Source organism: Uloborus diversus, chromosome 5 (genome assembly GCF_026930045.1).
Source record: "Uloborus diversus isolate 005 chromosome 5, Udiv.v.3.1, whole genome shotgun sequence".
In the NCBI taxonomy this organism is placed as follows: domain Eukaryota; kingdom Metazoa; phylum Arthropoda; class Arachnida; order Araneae; family Uloboridae; genus Uloborus; species Uloborus diversus.
In genome coordinates, this window is record NC_072735.1 from 82,141,018 (window position 1) to 82,160,417 (window position 19,400).

Sequence of the window (19,400 nt, forward strand, 5' to 3'; positions counted from 1 at the left end):
AGACTCCTAGTTGGATCTAGTTGTGCACCTCCCTTTTTGGTTGCATTCGGATGTTCAAAAGGGAGTCTTTTGCCCCTTTTTGGGGGAAATCATTGTTAGTTTCGATGTAAACTCAAGAGGTATTATAATTTGGCGGACACTTGGCGATAGATCGCCAACTTGGCGACAAATTTGGCAATTTTTTTAAAAAAAATTTAAATTTTTTTTAAAATTTGGTTTTAATTTGACCATTGTTGGTGATATTTAGAGAGTAAACTATTTAATCGCATTAAAACTGCCAATAATGAGAAAATGACATTAAATTGGAGTAAAAGGAAGTCATGTGATGCACACATCAGCTCGTTTTATTTATTTTTCTTTTCCGCCTTTTTAAAATTGGCTCGGAGGCAGAATTTTTTTGAAAAGTTTCACGTTTAATTGAATTATACATCTGTGTAAAATCTATTTTCAGTTTCAATTGTAGATTGAATTATGGTAGTATGGTGCACAGATCAATTGTAGATTCTAGATTGAACTGTGGCTTGAATGGTATGAAAATTAAGGGTAGCAGATTGAAGATGTTTTGATAGAGTAAAGCATTTTCCAAAAACTTTCCTCAATATAAACAAATTGAATAAAAATTCAAACGAAGTCATACATGCTGAAGGGCATGAGCTTTCCTCACCATATTGAAAGAATACTTTTGCAATAATTCTTCCAGTCGTCAAATCACTGCTTTGAAATTATAGAGAAATGTTTTTATGGTTTTAACTCTTGAAGACCATCTTGTGTCACTCCGAGATTGCATAATTATAGATCCCCATAAAAGGTATTTGTTGATATGTTTTTTTTAATTCAACAATCACATGCATTTTTAAGAAGTTTCTATGAATGCATATAATAAATTGAACAGCTGAAACGTGTTTTTAGCAGAAGAAAGCGATGAACACTCACTAAGTAAATATACACGAAAAATGAACCAAAAAGTGAATGTAAAATATCAAGGAATTTTCTTGTGAAAACCATGCAATCACATTGCACGAGCCTTTCATATTGGACATACCATTGTTAAACTGAGCGCACAAGTATGAAATATTTAGCCTATATGAAGAAATGTCTTCTTTAGTTAAAATTACCTATGGTTCTCTATCAGTTTTCTATGTTCTGAAAAGGCCGGAAAATACTTCATGAAATTCTAAGTCATCATCCAAATAATGAAAAACACTTTTTCTAGTCTGGGAATGTGTCGAGTTTCATCAAGTAGTTGCTGAGAACCAGCGAGATTTCCTTTAATGAACATTGATTTCCGTCTTACATAAATTGAATTCACTCATTTTCTATCATTCTGCTCAGAAAATTTGGGGGTGCGACCGCCCCCTCTTGATCCCCCTATTTGCCGCCCCTGACCCTCCCCACAAAATGCTGAGTAGATGTTTAAAAAAAAGATATTCTTTATTATTGAAGAGAAGAAAAGATCTTATTTTGGGAAAACGCAGTTATTTTACGAAAAAGAAAGAGAATGTTGGGGAAAAATCTTAATTTCTCTTTCAAAAAGAAATACTGACATATAAATTTTTCAACAGCTTCAGATTATTGGCGGTGAATTATGTGCCTTCTCGCACAATCCTCTTTTTTTCATGTCTCCCCCTCCCCCTTTTTTTTTGATTTTTTTTCTATTTCATTTTCATTTTTTCTATTAGTCCTCAAAATGTTTTTTCTCCAAAACCCTTTCTCCAGTTTAAGTTATTACAGAGTACCTCAAATTTCGTTTCTTGGGCTTCACTTTCGTAAAATTTCCAAGGAAGATCTTCTAATCACCATACATCGAAAATCGTTTAAAATTGCGTTTTTAGAGCTTCAGTTTTGAAAAACTGCAGTGTCCATAACGTTACCAAATATGGTCTTATACTCATGTGTTACTTACACCATGTAACTTACACCATGACTTTAATTTTGGAAAATATTCGAACAAGGGCCTATGACCCCCCTTTCTCTATTATCATCAAAAATTGTTAATATTTTGGTTTTGAAAACTACTATTTCGAAATATTTAAGTGGGATAATCCTTTTTTTTAATACCATAGATTATTGTAGAAGAACTTCATTTTTAGGACTTCAATTTCGAAAATTTTCCAAGGGAGAGCTCCAGAACACCCCGTCCGGTAACAACATCAAAAATTGTCCTCCGTAGTATTTTTGGAACTTCAATTATGAAAAGTTAAAGAGGTAGCATGGGGGAGGGGAAGGGGTTACGTATTTCTATCTGCTTTTCAACAAACAATTGGAGACGGTCTATGAGTCTCATTCATAACCCAAACTATAAATATGAACTATAATCACATTTATAAGACTAAAATTTCTAAACATAGCCTTGGAGCCACACGTATCTTTCTTGCCTCTAAAATATCACCAAGAACTGTAAAACTGCGTTTTCAAAACTACTATTTCAAATTTTTTCTTGGGCGTGAGTCCCATTTCAAACCAGTAGCTAGATTCACCCATTGCTTCTAATATCGACTTTCGTTTAAGACTTTTTCTGCAGTTTGAAATGTTAAGAATTGCTCATCCCCTAATCTTACAAATTATGGTTTACATCGCGTTCTTTAGACTTTAAAGTGTGTCCCGCCCTAAAATTATTTTCTGATTTCGCCACTGCCTTGTTATTCCGGGAATATCCCCCCCCCCCTCCTCAGATCCCTGTTATTGTTGCACCCCCAAATATTTCGGCCTAAATCCGCCTATGGTTCCACTTTAAAGTGAGCAAATTATTTTATTTTTAGTTTCATTAATTTTTCGCACACACTTTTATTAATAAATTTATATCGGTAAAATTACATGAATGAAAAGACTTTATGGAGGTTTACTAGCAAAAATACCCGGCGTTGCCTGGGTCAGTAATAAATATGAGAAAAAATCGTTTTTTGCTTTTGTTTTCTGTTTTAAGTGAAAGAATTTAAAACACATCTTTTTGACGTGATTAAAAATCGAGTTTCTTCCTTACCCATAAAACTAAAATAGCAATAAGTATAAAGAACAAAATAGTATTGATTTAGAAACGAAAGCACTATATTTAAGCATATACAAATTTCCAAAACATGAAAATAATCTTCTCATGTTTAAAAAGATTAATCTGTTGATACTTTTTTTTAAACATGGAGTTGAAAACCTTCTCTGTATGGCTAATGAAGTACGAAGTGATTAAAAAAAAGTAGCTGCGCTCGTAATCCCCTTATACTTGCTTAGTTATTTTGGGAAATTTCAATCATTGTGGGCTCTTGGTGCGATTTTACCGAATTTGCAAAAGTCGTTTTGGGGTACCTTCGATGATGCTCCCCCCTTCTTTCCTTACTTTGTAAAACGATATGATATTAATTTTTGTTACAGAGATATCGTCGCCAGATGCTGAGATACTTTTGGTCACCATAAAATGGCGCTAAACAGTTTCATCCGAATTGTTTCCAAAATAAGTAGTAAAATTTGGTGATTGTTTGAAATTGTGCAAAAAGGAAAATTAATGGAAGTTTTTGTGCTGTTTATGGATTTGCCTAATTTAGTTGCTGGATTATTTAACACAGTAAAAAAAGTATTTTGAAAATTCTTTGATTGGTGATATTTTGTTTACATGGTGAAAGCTGAGAAACATTATGATGTAGTCTTCGGCTTCAAAAACAGCGACGTTGAAAAAACTGCCAAATGCATCAGCTACGGAAATCTTTCTGCAAAAATTTTGGCGATCTGCTGGTTGATTAGATAATGAGTAAGTGTTCAATCAGCATAAATAAAAACCATTCATTACATTAAAGTTCCGTTTAAGTGGAAAATGATCAGCCAAATCATGTATTATTTGCCAATCTTGTGCAAAAATCTTACTTCAAGATTTGACTTGAGAAAAGCCTTGAACAGTCACGAAAAGCAAAAATAGTCAACAATACAACAATTGTCGCTATCGACAGGGAGTTGAGATGATACACTAAATACTGTATTGAGTTGAGGAAAGCCTTCGAACATGGAACTAAAAAGCTCATAACTCATTTTTTATTCTACTTAGAAATTTCGAACAGGTGCCATCTTCATCAGAAAAATCAGAGCTTTCGATGGACATATAATGAAAATATGTGCAAGTATTTTTTCATCCCAATATTAGAGAATTTATACAAAAATTGTGTTTTATTGCTCCCCTAAGGGGGTTTTGCCCCCCATAACGGGACGAAAACTACCCTATGTGTTATTCTGATGCATAAGCTATATTATTGTAAAGTTTCATCAAAATCCGTTCAGTAGTTTTTGCGTGAAAAAGTAACAAACATCCATACATCCATACAGACAAACTTTCGCATATATAATAGTAGTAAGATTAATAGGTCTTTTTCAAAGTTTCAAAATATATTTCAGCTGTAACATTGAAAGGATATCAGTTTGAAATTCCTAGAATTAGCCAATATAACACCTAACAAACAAATGAATAATGCCAAAATAAAACATTGTTATATTTCCAACATTGTCATTTTAGCAAGAAATAACATGATACATGAATTAATATTAAGGCTACGTAATTTCTCACACTAACCTTCATCATGTTTTGTTTCATAAAATCCAATAGTGGTAAAACCTTTTCTGTCCTCAAGCCAAAAGGCTGGCAATGGCTGTTCAAGGAAAAGAATCTCCTCAGAAAGCCTATAAGTATTAAAATTATTATTGAATTCAGCTATATTATTTTGAATAATTCAGAATAATTCTTCAGAGCATCTGTTGTTACAAAAAACTGTATGAGGTATTATCTAGATATATCCGAATATATTATCCATACCTATTCATCTTTATTGTACTCCTCCTTTCTAAATAATTTTAGATGAAAATGTTATATATATATATATATATATATATATATATATATATATATATATATATATATATATATATATATATATATATATATATATATTGCTTTTGAGAGTTAAATAGATAAAATAAAGAAATAATAAGTAAATGAAGATTGCATGAAGTCATTAAGTAACAATTTATGACAGGTTAGATTTGCACAAGATACAAAACAATCATGTGTACAAGCAATATTGTCTACAAATACAAATGTTCATTTATTTCTATTTAATGATGCCTTTTTATTACAAGAAATAACTTGTGAATAACATCATCTAATATGTCAGGATACCATATCAAAATTTCAAGAAGTTTTTCAGTTTCTTAAGCGAGATAAAAGAGTTTTCACCTTTAAGAGCTAGAAAAATTGCTTAAACAATTATAAGTATTTTAACGATCAGTTGGTTGCTTCATACTGTATTACCCCGCATTATCCGGTATGCCGCAAAATTCGGGGGACACCAGATTTTCAATAACATTTGTCTGGTACTTTCCGGCATGCCGGAGAAATCGAGGTTAGAAAAAAAAATTAATACTTTAAAAAACAGCTTAAAAATGAATGTTCAGCTTAAAAATGAATATAAGTTCTATACATATCTCATTAGCATTAATAAACAGTTTGATTTTGTAATAATATTTACTAACAATGTCATTTGTTATTTTAACAAGAAAAATATTGTTTAATAACGAATCAAAACAAATATTATAAAGAGAGAGGGCGGATTTTTGTGTATTTATATGTTCGAGGTAATCTCTGGAACCATTGCAGCTATTTGAAAACTTCTTTCACTATGTGAAAGGTGCATTCTTACTGAGTGACATAGGCTATAAATTATGTATATATATGTACCAATACTAATTTTTTAAACAAATAGTTTGTCTTCACTTGCAGTTTATCTTTTGTACTGATCTATTTTTATGTACGCAAACACTAACGCTGATTGCCCCATACTTGCAATGACAAAATAGTTAAAGGTTTCCTTTGAACTGAATGCTAAGGAATAGAAACAAGTGAATAATAAATCACGATGGAGGCATAAACACCGCCAAAACCTTTTCACGCATTTGGGTTTGGAGAGGATAGTTTGTCTTCACTACCAGGTTATGTTTCATACGGTTTTGTTCCTACATACATAAAAACAGTCTATGATTGTCTTGCATCTGCAAAGACAGAACTGGTAAAGGTTCTCATTGGAATAAATGATAATGGATGGGATCAATTGAGAGGAAAAAAATTGCGGCGTCAGTATTAGAATCGCCAAAAACTTTGCAGTATTTTGGGCAGCAAAAGATAAAATAGATAGTATTCTATTAGCCTTGAACATTGGGAAACATTTAGAGTCACAGAATGCTAATGCATCAAAATTTATTCAAATGAATTATAACTGGGATTCTTACTGGATCAGCAGCAGGTCATTCAGGAATATTTCTCAAAAACCCATGGTCCTTGTACATTTCCATTTCTAATGTAAGTAATAGCAATTCACAATGAAAACGTCTTATGCCATCACAATCATCAAAACTGAAGGTCAAACGTATAACGTTACATACCGGAAGATTATATTGTTGACGGGGAAGTAAAGGTTGGTCTCTCTTGATTAGGAAATGAAGTGAATCAATTTTTTTCAAAACCCTTCTTAAAAAACGAAACAAAAAGTGTATGTATAGCATGATACCATGATATTTTAAAACAAAAGAAATCTGCATAATATTTATTTAAGACAGATAACTTTTTCAACCCGAACAAGCTCCGGACGGGCCCCGTAATTTTATAATTTTATAAAAAACACATTAAAACTAAGTAAACAAACATTTAAGCGATAAGTTACCCCCCCCCCTTAAACCAGTGCTAAAGAATTTACCATAGTTATTCAATAAATAAAAATTAAACTTACTTCTCTAAAAGGAGCCTAAAATAATTTATTTAAAAAAATTATTAACAAATCGCAGTAATGATGATTTTTCCTGGATTATTTTATTGGCATATAATCAAATCCATTAATAAGGACCTATTATAAATAACAAGCACATTTTTTTGAAAGAAGGTTACTTTCGGGATTCATTAATTTTTTTCTTACAGTGGTTTGCTTTCTGATTGGAACTAAATGGGAAAATTTACTTTTGTTTTGTTGCAAAATAAACCGCAAATAATCCGGCATGCCGGAAAATTCGATTTCCTGGCATGCTGGTCAACCTCGCTTTTTCCCGGCATTCCGGATAATGCGGGGTAATACGGTAATCAAAAAAGTTTCACACACAAGACAAAAAAAATAATACAAAAACAAGTGATTTGCATTTTTTAACTTCATTCTTACAAAACCAAATTTACGGTTTTTTTGTTACTCGAACATTAACTATTAAAGTAATCATTTATGTGGATTTACATAATGACGGACAGGAACAAGAAAGTTTTACTCACTGAATTGAAATAGATATAGCACTGCACATTTCTTTGTCAAATCGCTTGATTTCAGAATCAGCAAATTCAGCAGCAACAGCAGGGGACATATCTGGCTTAGGATGTCTGATTGGGATGATACTTGTATGATATGGAATATGCTTGAGCACTTTGTCCTCACCTAAACCAAATGAAAAAAAAATAATAAGAATAGCAAAAAAAAAAAAAATCCAAATTGATACCAGTATGAAACAGTGAGAAGCAAAGTGATGTAAGTGGCAAAATTAAAAATTGGGAGATAACCAGTACAAATAGTATTAAATAGAAATGAGTGAAGTCCTCAACGATTAATCTCGATTACGTTTATTCATATGTACAACGTTTCGTTCCAGCCATACTAGCTGCAGCTAGATGTAAACAAAGCTAGTTAGTTGCAATTACAGTTAAGATTGAAGTTGAAGTTATTAATTACAATATATATCATGTACTCTTTTTTTTTTTTTTTTTAGATTATATATACCAGTAAAAAGGACTATATAAATAAATTAAAGTTTTGACAACTGGTTATGATGATTTACATACAATAAGCTAAAACCAAAACCGCTAATTAATAATATACTAAATGAAATATTCCATGGATAAACTTACAAATTTGAAATTGATATTACAAAACTTTTTACACAATGTGACAGTAATAAACTTTGAATTTAGCACAATATACATACATAAATATTATTGCACTCTGATCCAGTTAGATAATAACAGGCACAAAAATGGAAATTAATATTATAGCATTCATTTATGTCCTTATTTGAATTATGTTTGATACCTTATTGGTCTATTTAGCAACCTCCCAGAACATGTGCAATTTCTAGGCACCGCAGGTATAGAATGATTGCTTGGGACAGTAGAAAAACTGTTTGTGTTTGTTGTGTTATCAGCACAAATTTTACAATAAAAGTCTTCTACGGTTCTCTGTTGTTTTCAGGAACATCTCCTTTGAAAGGATGTATATAAACTCTATTACGAACACAGGGCAGGATTTAGGGGAGGGCAGGCGGGGCTACTGCCCCGGGGCCTCCACAACAAAGGGGCCCCCACAGTAAAATTTTTACAAAATATCCTAAATAAAAAAATAGCAGTAACTTCAGGATGTATTTACTATTAAAGTACTGATTGAAAATATCGGATACATACATATATATCAAAATATTCGGATATATATCAAAGTATCGGATATTTTCGAAAATATGATGATGATCTTTTCGAACCCTGATTAGGGGCCTCCACTCCTTCGTTGCCCCGGGGCCTCCACACTTCCAAATCCGGCCCTGTACGAACATAGATTCTTCCATTCTGTGTTTCTACTGCGTAAGTGCGAAAAGAACCTTTTGTGATTCTGGCTCTTGTCCAAGGGTCTTTTGGTTTTACTTTGATCCACACTTCTTGATTAATCGTCAATTTGGATAGAGATTTTTTTTCCCTTATCTGCATACTTCTTTTAGTTTATTTGTCTCCTTTTCAGTTGTTCAACTTCCTCTTTTATATCAAAATGTGGTAGCAATTTTTCAGACAAAGTTCGTATAAATGATCTGAGACGCCTGCCCATTAAGAGCTCAGATGGAGATTTTAGTCCATTTGTCGGTGTGATTCTGTAGTCTAGAAGAACAACATGGAGATCTTTCCCGTCTTCACTTGCTTTTTTCATGGCATTTTTAAAAGTTTGTACAGCTCCTTCCACCTGTCCATTTGCTTTTGGCCAGTATGGAGATGTTATACAGTGGGTTATGTTCCACTCATGCGTGAAGTTTTCAAGCTCTTTTCTGTCAAAAGGTGGTTCTCCATCAATTACAAGTTCATCAGGTATTCCATGCCTGGCAAAAGTAGATTTCATTGCAATAACAACAGCAGGAGCAGACGTCCCATGCACATGTTGCACTTCTATATACTTTGAAAAATAGTTAGTCAATAATAAATATCTGATTCCATTCAGTTGTAGAAAATCTGCTTCAACTCTTTGCCATGGCCTGTTAGGAGTATCTCTTCAAATAAAGGCTCTTCTCAATTCGCCCTCTGATATTTTTGACATATTTCACATTTTTCAATGTATGTTTCTATGATGTTCATTTTGGGCCAGTAAAAATATTCCCTTGCCTTTGTTTTGCAGGCAACAATACCTCTGTGTGTTGTGTGTAGCATTGGCGTCGTCAGCTGGGGGACCATCTTGACACTTTCATTTTCAAGTTGTATCAAGAAAAATGCGTGTATATATATATAGTATATGAGATAAAAACTTGACATCAAATAGAAGTGGGTTTACATTCAAGACAAAATTTTTAAACAGTACATCTTGATTTACATATTTACACAATAAGAAAAAAAAATAAATTCCACCAAATACATTTTTTCTAGACTGCATATGGGATACGAATATCTGTGCTATTTTTTTGTGATCAATTTCATTCAAGATATTTTTGTGAATGTAACATAAAGCAACATGATTTAACCGCTTTTGTGTCATAGTCGACCTTAGATACATTTTGAGCTTTCTCAGCGCACTAAAGCTTCTTTCAGCTTCACACGACGAAGCGGGGCACACCAAAAGCAGCTGCACCAAATTTTCAACATTTTGAAACAGACCCCTAACTTCTTTAACAGCTGACGACAAAGCTTTCTTTACTTCATCTAAGCAGTTAACTTTAAAGTTTTTATGGAATAGTTGAAGCTCAGTTTTTAAAGCAGCCATTTCATTAAAATTTTTAAAAGAAGGAACATTTAAAAAAAAAAAGTTGAACGCATTAGCATCGATAGAACTCATAATGTTAAAATAATTCTTGTAAAAGCATACCTGATTAGCAGGCATTCAGGGGCTACATGATAGGAGGTCACTGTAACTTCCCATAAACTTTTCTTTCCCAGAAAATTTTGTCTGACGAGTCCAAATTTCGAGTAGTTTTTTGTGAAATATTGCATTAAAAAGATACTCTCATTAGATGTACAGTGGCTCCCAAAAGTGTTCGTACACCTTGAAATTTTGCAGTAAAACTAAATTAACGCAAAACTAAATTCGAATATGAAGTCCTTTTTTTTTTTTTACATCACAACTGATTTTATTTTTGAAATTTGCCAAAAAACGAAGAGATAGAGAAACACTACGCCACGAAAGTCACCGTACGCTGAAATATTTTGGAATAAATTCATGATTAAAATTGTAACAGGTCATTTTTTAAAAATTATTTTTGCATTGTGTTGACACTGTAAAGTCATTTGGCTTGAATTTGTTGTGCATTTATTCCCTAATATTCTGCTTATTATTTTTAAATGGCTGGTATTCGTGAAAAAGCAACAAAGAGCATTCGAAATTTGATTTTTTGCCCCTCACAGTAGTGGTAAATTGGTTTGAAATCTCTCTGAATTAGTTAATGTATACCATTCTATAGTAAAGTGCTTAATAAAATACTTTTGAGAACGGAATCAGATCAAAAGCAAGGTTAGAAAAAGTCAACTGGCAAAGCTAACAAAGCGTGATCGGAGATTTACTGTTAAAAAAATTATGAAAAATACACATTTGAGTGCTGTAAAAGTTTCTGCAGAATTTAATGAAAAATTTCGCACTTAATTTTAAAATTGTTCGCCAAGCTCTCTGATTAGCTGGATCAAATGGGACCTTTTCCGGCAGAAATTTTCTCGTTCTTGCGAATAACAGAAAGCTTACGCTTTCCACTGCAAAATCAATGTTAAATAAGCTCAAAATGTTTTGGAATAACGTCTTACTTACAGATGAAAATTAATTCAACATTTAAGGTTAAAGTGTTGTAATTGTAAATAGAAGAAAAAATGAGGAATTTAATCTTAAAACTTAGTTGGATCAGTTAATCAGTACGGTGAAGGTGTTCTTGTGTGAGGATGCATATCAGCGTTAGGACTTGTTAGTTTGGAATTTTTTGATGAAATAGTGAATCATGCTGCTCATTTGAATATTTTGAAAAACAATTTTTAATTATTAGCCCAAAATTTGGCTATCGGGAACAACTTTATATTTTATCAAGATAAAGATGAGAAGCACACGGTTTTCAACGTTTGCGTCTGGTGCCTCAAAAATTGTCCTTAATCTTAAAAATATCTCCTCAATCCCCAGATTTAAACTTAATGTAGCATATTTAGAGATATCTGGTGGCTAGATTACGAAAATACGACATTGAAACGAAAAGCAAACTAGAAACAGTAAAACTTGAAGTGCGGTTAAACACTTACTCAGAAATTGCACAAAAAAAGAAAGGAAGAACAATGAAATCTATTCCCAGACGTTTAAAAGGTATTGTTGGTATACTGCCCGAACTTAGTAAAAAGTTAGATTATTTTTCTAATATATAGATATTTTTTAAAGTGTACGAAGACTTTAAGGAGATAAAGTTTCTGGCACTTTTTGATTATTGATTTCTTAAAAATCAAGTTTTATTATGTTATTAAAAATTTTCGTGCAGTTTTGTTGAAAATAGATCATCGATCTTATAATTAAATACCTATTCTAAAATATTAATTTTAACCAATGGATAGGGGCGTATTTCATTAAAAATTGTAAGTGCACAAACGATTTCCCTAACTCTTAACTCACTCAAAAATAGCCTAAATAGCATTTCAATACTTCAGCACGGAGAAATTTTCGGGGAGAGAGACCCTCACACCCCTAAACTCCTTCCCCTAAGTTCACTAAATTTGATTTAAAAATTTGCGGTTTCCCCTTTCCATCACCGAATATTTAAGAATTTAAATTCTAAAACTTATTGAGAGAAAGCCTTCGAATTCCCTCTTCTTAAGTCTTCCAAAGATTACCTAAAGCTGAGTTCGGAATACTTCAGCTTTAAATATTTTTTGGGAAAGGGGAACCCTGAAACCTAAGACGGTCTAAAGTTGCACTTTTATGACTCCAGTTTCGGAATTTCGTCTAAAGAGAGCCCCCACTCTCCCTCTTGACATTGCCAAAGATAGTCTAAAAGTTTTAAGACTTCAATTAAAAACACTTTTCGGGAGAGGGTCCCAAAACCCCTTTCATTTAAGTCATTTAAGTATAGCCTCAAATAGTTTTAATACATCAGCTACAAAACATTTTCATGTTAGAACACCAAAATTATCTCTCATAAATTCACCAAAGATTGCCTAAATTAGTGCTTTTACAACTCCATCAGTTTTCTCAATTCCTTTTAAAACCTCCCCCTCCCCACTTTTACATCATTAAAGACACCCTAAAACTTTTTGACTTTTAAATTTTTAAGACTTTGCAGAGGAGAAATGTTAAATCACTCCCAGCTTCAAAAATGGCTTTCAATTCAGTTTTTCGATATTTTATACTGGAGTCCTTAAATACCCCCCCCCCCCTAGATTGTCCATGATATAAACGTTTTAAGACCTCAGTATCGTGGGTTAATTTGCAGACTTACCCTCTTAGCAAGAGCAGCGTTTTTTCGCAAACTCGTGCTGCCGTTATTTTTCTCCTTTCCTTTCTCTCTTTCTCCCCCCCTCCATATTTCCATTCTATGAGTGTTAGATTCAATGACATTGGAATTTAGTGCTTCCTCAAGTCTTTGTCAAAAATGCAGGAATGGTTGCCCATCGGTGTTTTCAACCAGCTTGAAATTTCCCCCCAATCATTTCCAAAATTCCCATTTTCATTAAAATCTTCAAAATCCCTGATAGTTTCCATTTTACCTGGTATGGTGGACGCCTTTTGCTGTGGCGAAAACATTTCATCTTGTCAGCAGTCAGTCTCAATCGGTGATTCAGATTCAACTCAAGACATTTTAACAGCGTACATAATTTTCATTTATTCGTGTAAAGTTTGCAACAAAAAAAAAAAAAAACCACAAATGAAAAACGAAAGGATGATTGAAAATAGCATGAGAAAAGGCTAAATTTTCAATTAGAGCCGATTATTTCGAAAAATCAGGGAGAATAGCGAGCAACTCCTCAGCCTGCAATGCAGTGAGTTGGAAATAACAGAGCTATACCTAAAAAAAGTTGAACGACTCGAGTCTAAAGGTCACTCCTCCAAAAACACGTTGCAAACAAAACAAGCCCATGGCGGAAAACCGAGAGAATGTCCATGTAAATTCGTGGTTATGGAACGGTCCAGTAATATTAAAGCATATTTTTCAAACACTCAATTTTTCTTTTTTAAGTAAATTTTGAAAGAAAGTCATCGAATTTCTTTCCGCCCCGACTTCCGTCTCGGAAATTTTGTCCAAGACGGAAATCCGTCCTGAGACGGAAGGTCTTGCACCCATGGACGAAAGATTTTGAAGAACCTTCTGGATTCACACGTTTAGATTGCTAAAATTGTAAAAATCCTTTAACCGTAAAAACTGACGAATTTTCGTAAAAATTACAAAAATCTGCAGGTAAGAGTGAATTACATATAGGACTGGATTTGCCTATAAGATAAACAAGCTACATCTTCGGGCCACTACTTTGAAGTGGGTCCGTAACTCGTAAAAAATTGCATGATTTGTTCCTTAAAAAATGAAAAGTGCTTGAAAAAACTAATTTCAGCATTTCATTTAAAGTACTAACAACACAAGTATTAACACACATTTACATCACAAAGCACATTTAAATCATAAAACTATTTTTTAAAAAAAATATTTGTCTATTTTTTCCCGAGATTTCTGTCGATCCAATTAACCCTTATAAGGCTTCAAAATGCAGAATTTCATATCCATTTTACAAAATTTCCTTTGAGAGAGAAACCCCCGGACCCTCTAAAATTGGAGATATTCTATGTCCCACTTAAAAGGGAGCCTTGCGTCACTCTCTTGATACCAGTCACCTCTCTTAAGGTCAATTCAAAAAGGACAGTATAAAAACATAGTAATGAAAACGACACACGAAAAAAAGTAAAGCATAGCCAAATGCATCATGGGAAAACAAACCAAAACAGTTGGGGGGGGGGGCAATTTAAAATGTTGCTAAAAAAATCCTGCCGCCCCCCCCCCCCCCCAGGAATTCCTTCCTAAATCCGCCTATGAGACAGCACCCAGACCATGTTGACTTGCATCAACAGACAACAGAACTGGCTTGTTTTCATTGAAAAAGCTTAAGCAAGGTGCTTGTGTTAATATGCTTTTGATTTTTTCAAAAAATATTTGTGTGTTAGACTCCCATATGAAAACATTATCCTTTTTAAGCAGTTGTCACAAGGAATGAGTGAATTCTTATAAGTTGAGTATGAATTTGGCCTGGTAGGTGACCATTCCTAGAAATCTTAGTAAAGACTTTCTATCAGCAGGAGGTGGGAATTCCTTAATAGCTTGAAATTTAATAGGATCTGCTTCAATCCCCTTGTAGTCGGTGGAGTTTGTGCAAAAACATTTCACTTCCGGATACCAGTATGAAATTTTGTACAGCACTTATGTTCATATAAGAGAGCAAAAAACCGCCGGGAGGCAATCGATTGGAGGTCAAGATCCCCTGTAGTGACGTCATCAAAATGGCCTCCATGTATCGGTTAGTACATTGGTTTAACTGCTTAGAACTACATAATAGGTCATATTTTTGTAAAATTCAAATACATTATCTGAAAGCCGTTTAAAAAAGCTCTTCAACAGAGCTTAGTTTTATTTTCTACTAACGGTACCCGCACAGCTTTGCTCGTAGAAAAATTAAAAGGTCATTTGATTCGCCTGTATATTTACAAACAATGGATGATGAATTTTTCCCCAATTTGCTATGTTAATTTTCTCGGCCATTTTATGGTTCCTTCCTTCCTCAGTTGCACCACAGCCCTGGGTGGGCCCTGGCCTTCTCATCATTTTTAACCGACTTCAAAAAGGAGGCGGTTATCAGTTCATACCGTATGTATGTTTTTTTTTTTGTTTGTCCACTCATAGCATCTCACCTAGTGAACCGATTTTGATGATTTTTTTTTAATGGATAGAGGATGGCTCAACTTAGGTCCCATTACTTTGTTTGACCATATTTGTTCTTTAGAAAAAAAGTTATTGGCAAAAAACAGTAAATTTCCCTATTAAATGATTAAAATGATATTGTAGCGAAGTTCGCACTTTTCATCCGTGGATAACGGTGACTCAGTGGTAGAATTCTCGTCTCCCACACGAGCAACCCGGGTTCAAATCCCGACTAGGACAAAGTGAATTTTACTAAAATTTCGTTTCTACTGTTTCCCGTATTTTCTCGAATGTTCTATTAATTTCTGTATCTTTTCAAGTCTGGAAAGTTCCAGCGATTTTTCAAGTTGTATATAAGGAGATGTAACGTTCATTCGTGGTTCTGAATAAAGATCTCGCGTTGAGACTAACGAGTATTCGCTTCATTTGGCTTTCACATTGTCTTCGCTATCTTCATCTACGCGACAATATGAAACTCATTGTTATAAAAGTTTGGTGCCATATAACTGTAACATTAATAGTAATTGTAATGATAATTTTTAATAAAAGCTTTTCTAAAGCAATACAGTGATATAGAGCCGCACTTCTTACTAGGTAACTTCTTACTTTTACTGAAATATCTACATTTACACTAAAAAGAATGAAATAAAAAAAATTTTGAAAAAAAAATTGAACCGACTTCAAAATTGCTCTAAAAAGTGAAAAATAATTTCATTCTTTAAACACCATCGATAATACTTTCAAACATAATTTTTGAAGTTGGCGCAAAAACAAAAAGTAAAATCCATTGTAACCATGCTTCGTTCATATTTTTATCAAAAAATCATCCAAACTTAGGAACGAAACATTTATATCGTTACTCAAATATGCTGTCATCAATGCGTAATGCATGTGGTAGTGAAGAAACTAGACGTGGTTAAATTTATACTTGTAGTTGAGTTATGATGGCTGAGAATGATTTTATCGATCGTTTTTGCGCCAACTTCAAAAATTATGTTTAAAAGTATTATCGATGGTGTTTAAAGAATGAAATTATTTTTCACTTTTTAGAGCAATTTTGAAGTCGGTTCAATTTTTTTTTCAAAATTTTTTTGTATGTTACCGTTCCACGTTATGATAATTTTGTAATTTACTCGTCCACGATATGATAATTTGCTCGGTAAAATGTTCTTAAAATTGAAAAAGAAAAAGAACAAAATCGAATTTTCGAAAAATCGCTTCGAGGTGCACACCCCCATGCTAAAAACAAATTCTGTGCCAAATTTCATGAAAATCGGCCGAATGGTTTAGGTGCTATGCTCGTCCCAGAGAGACATCCGGACAGATATCCAGACAAACTTTGAGCTTTATTATTAGCAAAGAAGACAAATAGTTTAATAATTATTATAGTATCTACGTGAAAATTGATAGAAAAACAATGACTTTCCTGTGTTCTGCAATATTGGAGTAAAACTTTTACTGTTATACCTGCATTATAAAAGATTCTTTCCAGTTTCATTAAATTTAAATTTGCACTTCATGTTTTAATACTTTTTGTCAGTATTTTATTTTTATATTGAATGAAAGAAAGGTTAAAATGCAGAAATAATCAAAGTCACCGCCCAAAATGGATCGAGAATGCTATCGTATAATAAAACAATTTTGCTAAAATGCTTACATTTTAAACATATAAGAGAAATAGACGAAAATTACATGTTTTAATAACAAAGAAAAAATAGCTGTTATAACAAAAACTGTACTAAGTTTTTTTAAGGAACGTTTTACGTATTGCACTGACCCTCACAACTACAAAGAAGTGTACAATTCAGACCTGATCTGAAGCATCGACAGTGGGTAGACATCTCTTTGCACTTGCATGATATAAGTTCCTGTAATTTCTGCATTGTTATTTTGGGGTGTGCATACCAAAGAGGTTCAAACTCTTCACCAATTTTTTTTCCATCCCCACTGATATGGATCCAAGAGCTGAAAATTTTGCTGAAGACATCTTGTCCATAGTAAACACTGCAATATTGCTCTCTTAAGGTGATGCAGAAAAACGTTGCTAGATGCTGGAATACAATCAACTGGTCTGTTTTGCTGGGTGAAGAAAATTCTCCTAGCCTCATTTACGGTTTCCACTGAGCTTGTTGAATGATGCGTCAAGACTACGAAGCGCTGAATAAGTAGGAAATGCTCATCTTCTTCATTAATACTCTCGAGTACTTTAGTCGAGTACAAAAATTTTTTGTCAACATCTCTAACTGCCATCCACATTTTCCATGCAGTACCTAGTTTTACCAATGCTGGCAAAACTAGACACCGAGTGCTCATGTAAAGGCATGGGAAAAAGGTAGAAGATCTGTGACACCTTGTTTAACTTTATGGTGCAAAACGTGAATGGGAAGATACCGTAGATATTTTCCACTTCCATACTCCACCCATAGTTCTTGCAGTTTCGGAACTCGGAACATAGCAACCACTACATCATCACTGTCAACAGTTTTCACGGTGATCTTTACATGACCCAATTATTCTATTGCATGCTGCACATAGAGGAATAGCCTCGCACCGGCTTCTTCGTGGGATACGGGAAACATGGTTTCGAAATTGTTCTTGGCTGAAGCAATTGCAGTGTCTTTGTACGAGCATACAACCTGCTTCCCATCTGGTAGATCCATCTTCACGAGATTTTCTGCCAAAAATTCGAAAAGCTCAATTTTTTTTATCTTTCGCAAGAAATTTAGTAAATGACTTCGGTATTAAAACATTGGATTTAATACTTATTCTTGGTCCAGATCCTCTCCATTGTCTCGTGTCGCTTTTCAAACTTCCTTTTGAATACCGGTCAAAAACTAAATCTACCCTATGAACACTTTTTCGTCTCATTAATATGTGCGGCTTCATAATCTAATCACAGTATCATTGGACAGTTCGACTGAGGAACAAGCATGTGAATCAGTGCAGCACCATAAATGAACAATTTAGTTCCGGAATAGCCGTCAAAACCAGTCCAGTTGATTGAACGATACAAGAAAGTACACCGGACTTTTTTAGTGGTTTCCTAAATTTGCCAAGGTTGGATATAGAAGGTAGACACGAGCTGTTTTCATGAGAAAAAAAATTCTTTTACATCCATTTGAATTGCTTGGCAGGCAACATATAGCTTAGCAAAAAGAGTGCTACCCCTCCTCAAATCAACAATGTTTTGCTTGTCTTTGGACTGAATAGAAATATTTTTCTGCTCATCAAGAGGCGATTGTTTCTTTCAATAACATCATGTATGGATAATTTTCTTAACACTAAGAGATCTTCTACAAATGTATTGAATTGACTTGCGTTGACCATCACAGCAATGGCACTTTCGTCCGAGAGAATAATTTTGTTGCTGTTTACTGTAGTTAAATCGTCATCTTCGAAAGGATTCCCGGATTCCTGTGTTCTTCAAATGTTTCAATTAGGCTGGAAACATGAGTTTCATACCGAATACAAAAGCTTCTAGTATCTTCATGTATCTAGTATCTAGCTTTTCAGTAGTGACGTCAGACTTTAGGATCTGATTTTCTTCAACTTCCCCAATCAGGCGCACAACTTCCGGTCCAGCAACCACCCATTGTATTAATGACACCTCATGACTTAAATGTGATAGATTAGTTGATGATTTTAAAATTAATTTGTTGTTTTGCTCATGCAAATGGTCGTGTGCCATCCTGGAAAATTTCCTCTCAGTTTTGGAGCCAGATATATTTTTCCTATGAAACTCTTGAAAAATAGCTGGATGCATCTCTACTGCTTCAGATTGCACAGAAATACTGAAGGCCATCGGGCATAATTTGTATGATCAAACCAAACATCCATGGACATATGTTCTCAAGAGTGACAGTAAAATCTGAGAAATTTCCTTGACGAATAGTACGCATCAGATTTAAAAGTATGCATTCTAGCTCTATGGCGATCTTCCAATAAACTGAGGCGATTCTTCTGATCTTCGCTTAACCCAGTCTGTAAATGTTTTGTCTATCTATATTTTTTCGATTTTGAAACGCTTTTTCTAACAGAACTTGGAAAGTGGTTACTGCAAAATTGTGAGCGTATAGACTTCACTTCACATGCGAAACGTTTTGCGTTCTTTCTGCTCTTCCTGATGTTGTAACATGAGCTTCTACTAGGAGTTCAGTTCATCCACTTCCTTCAATTCATGTACCTATTGCAGATAAAACACCCATTTCTATATGTTGAGACCACCGAACATGACCAACATTTTA

At 33.7% G+C, this 19,400-nt stretch overlaps 1 protein-coding gene across 1 annotated transcript in view; it reads right to left on the reverse strand.

Annotated features, from left to right (window-relative positions):
• LOC129222374 (dynein axonemal intermediate chain 7 homolog) overlaps positions 1–19,400 on the reverse strand; it is a 74,638-nt gene that overhangs the window by 17,677 nt on the left and 37,561 nt on the right. Inside the window, exons 9-10 of the mRNA XM_054856870.1 lie at positions 7,277–7,436; positions 4,547–4,653 (exon numbers count right to left, since the gene is read on the reverse strand). Of these exons, the coding sequence (XP_054712845.1) occupies positions 4,547–4,653; positions 7,277–7,436 (267 nt within the window). The remainder of the gene's footprint in view (positions 1–4,546; positions 4,654–7,276; positions 7,437–19,400) is intronic.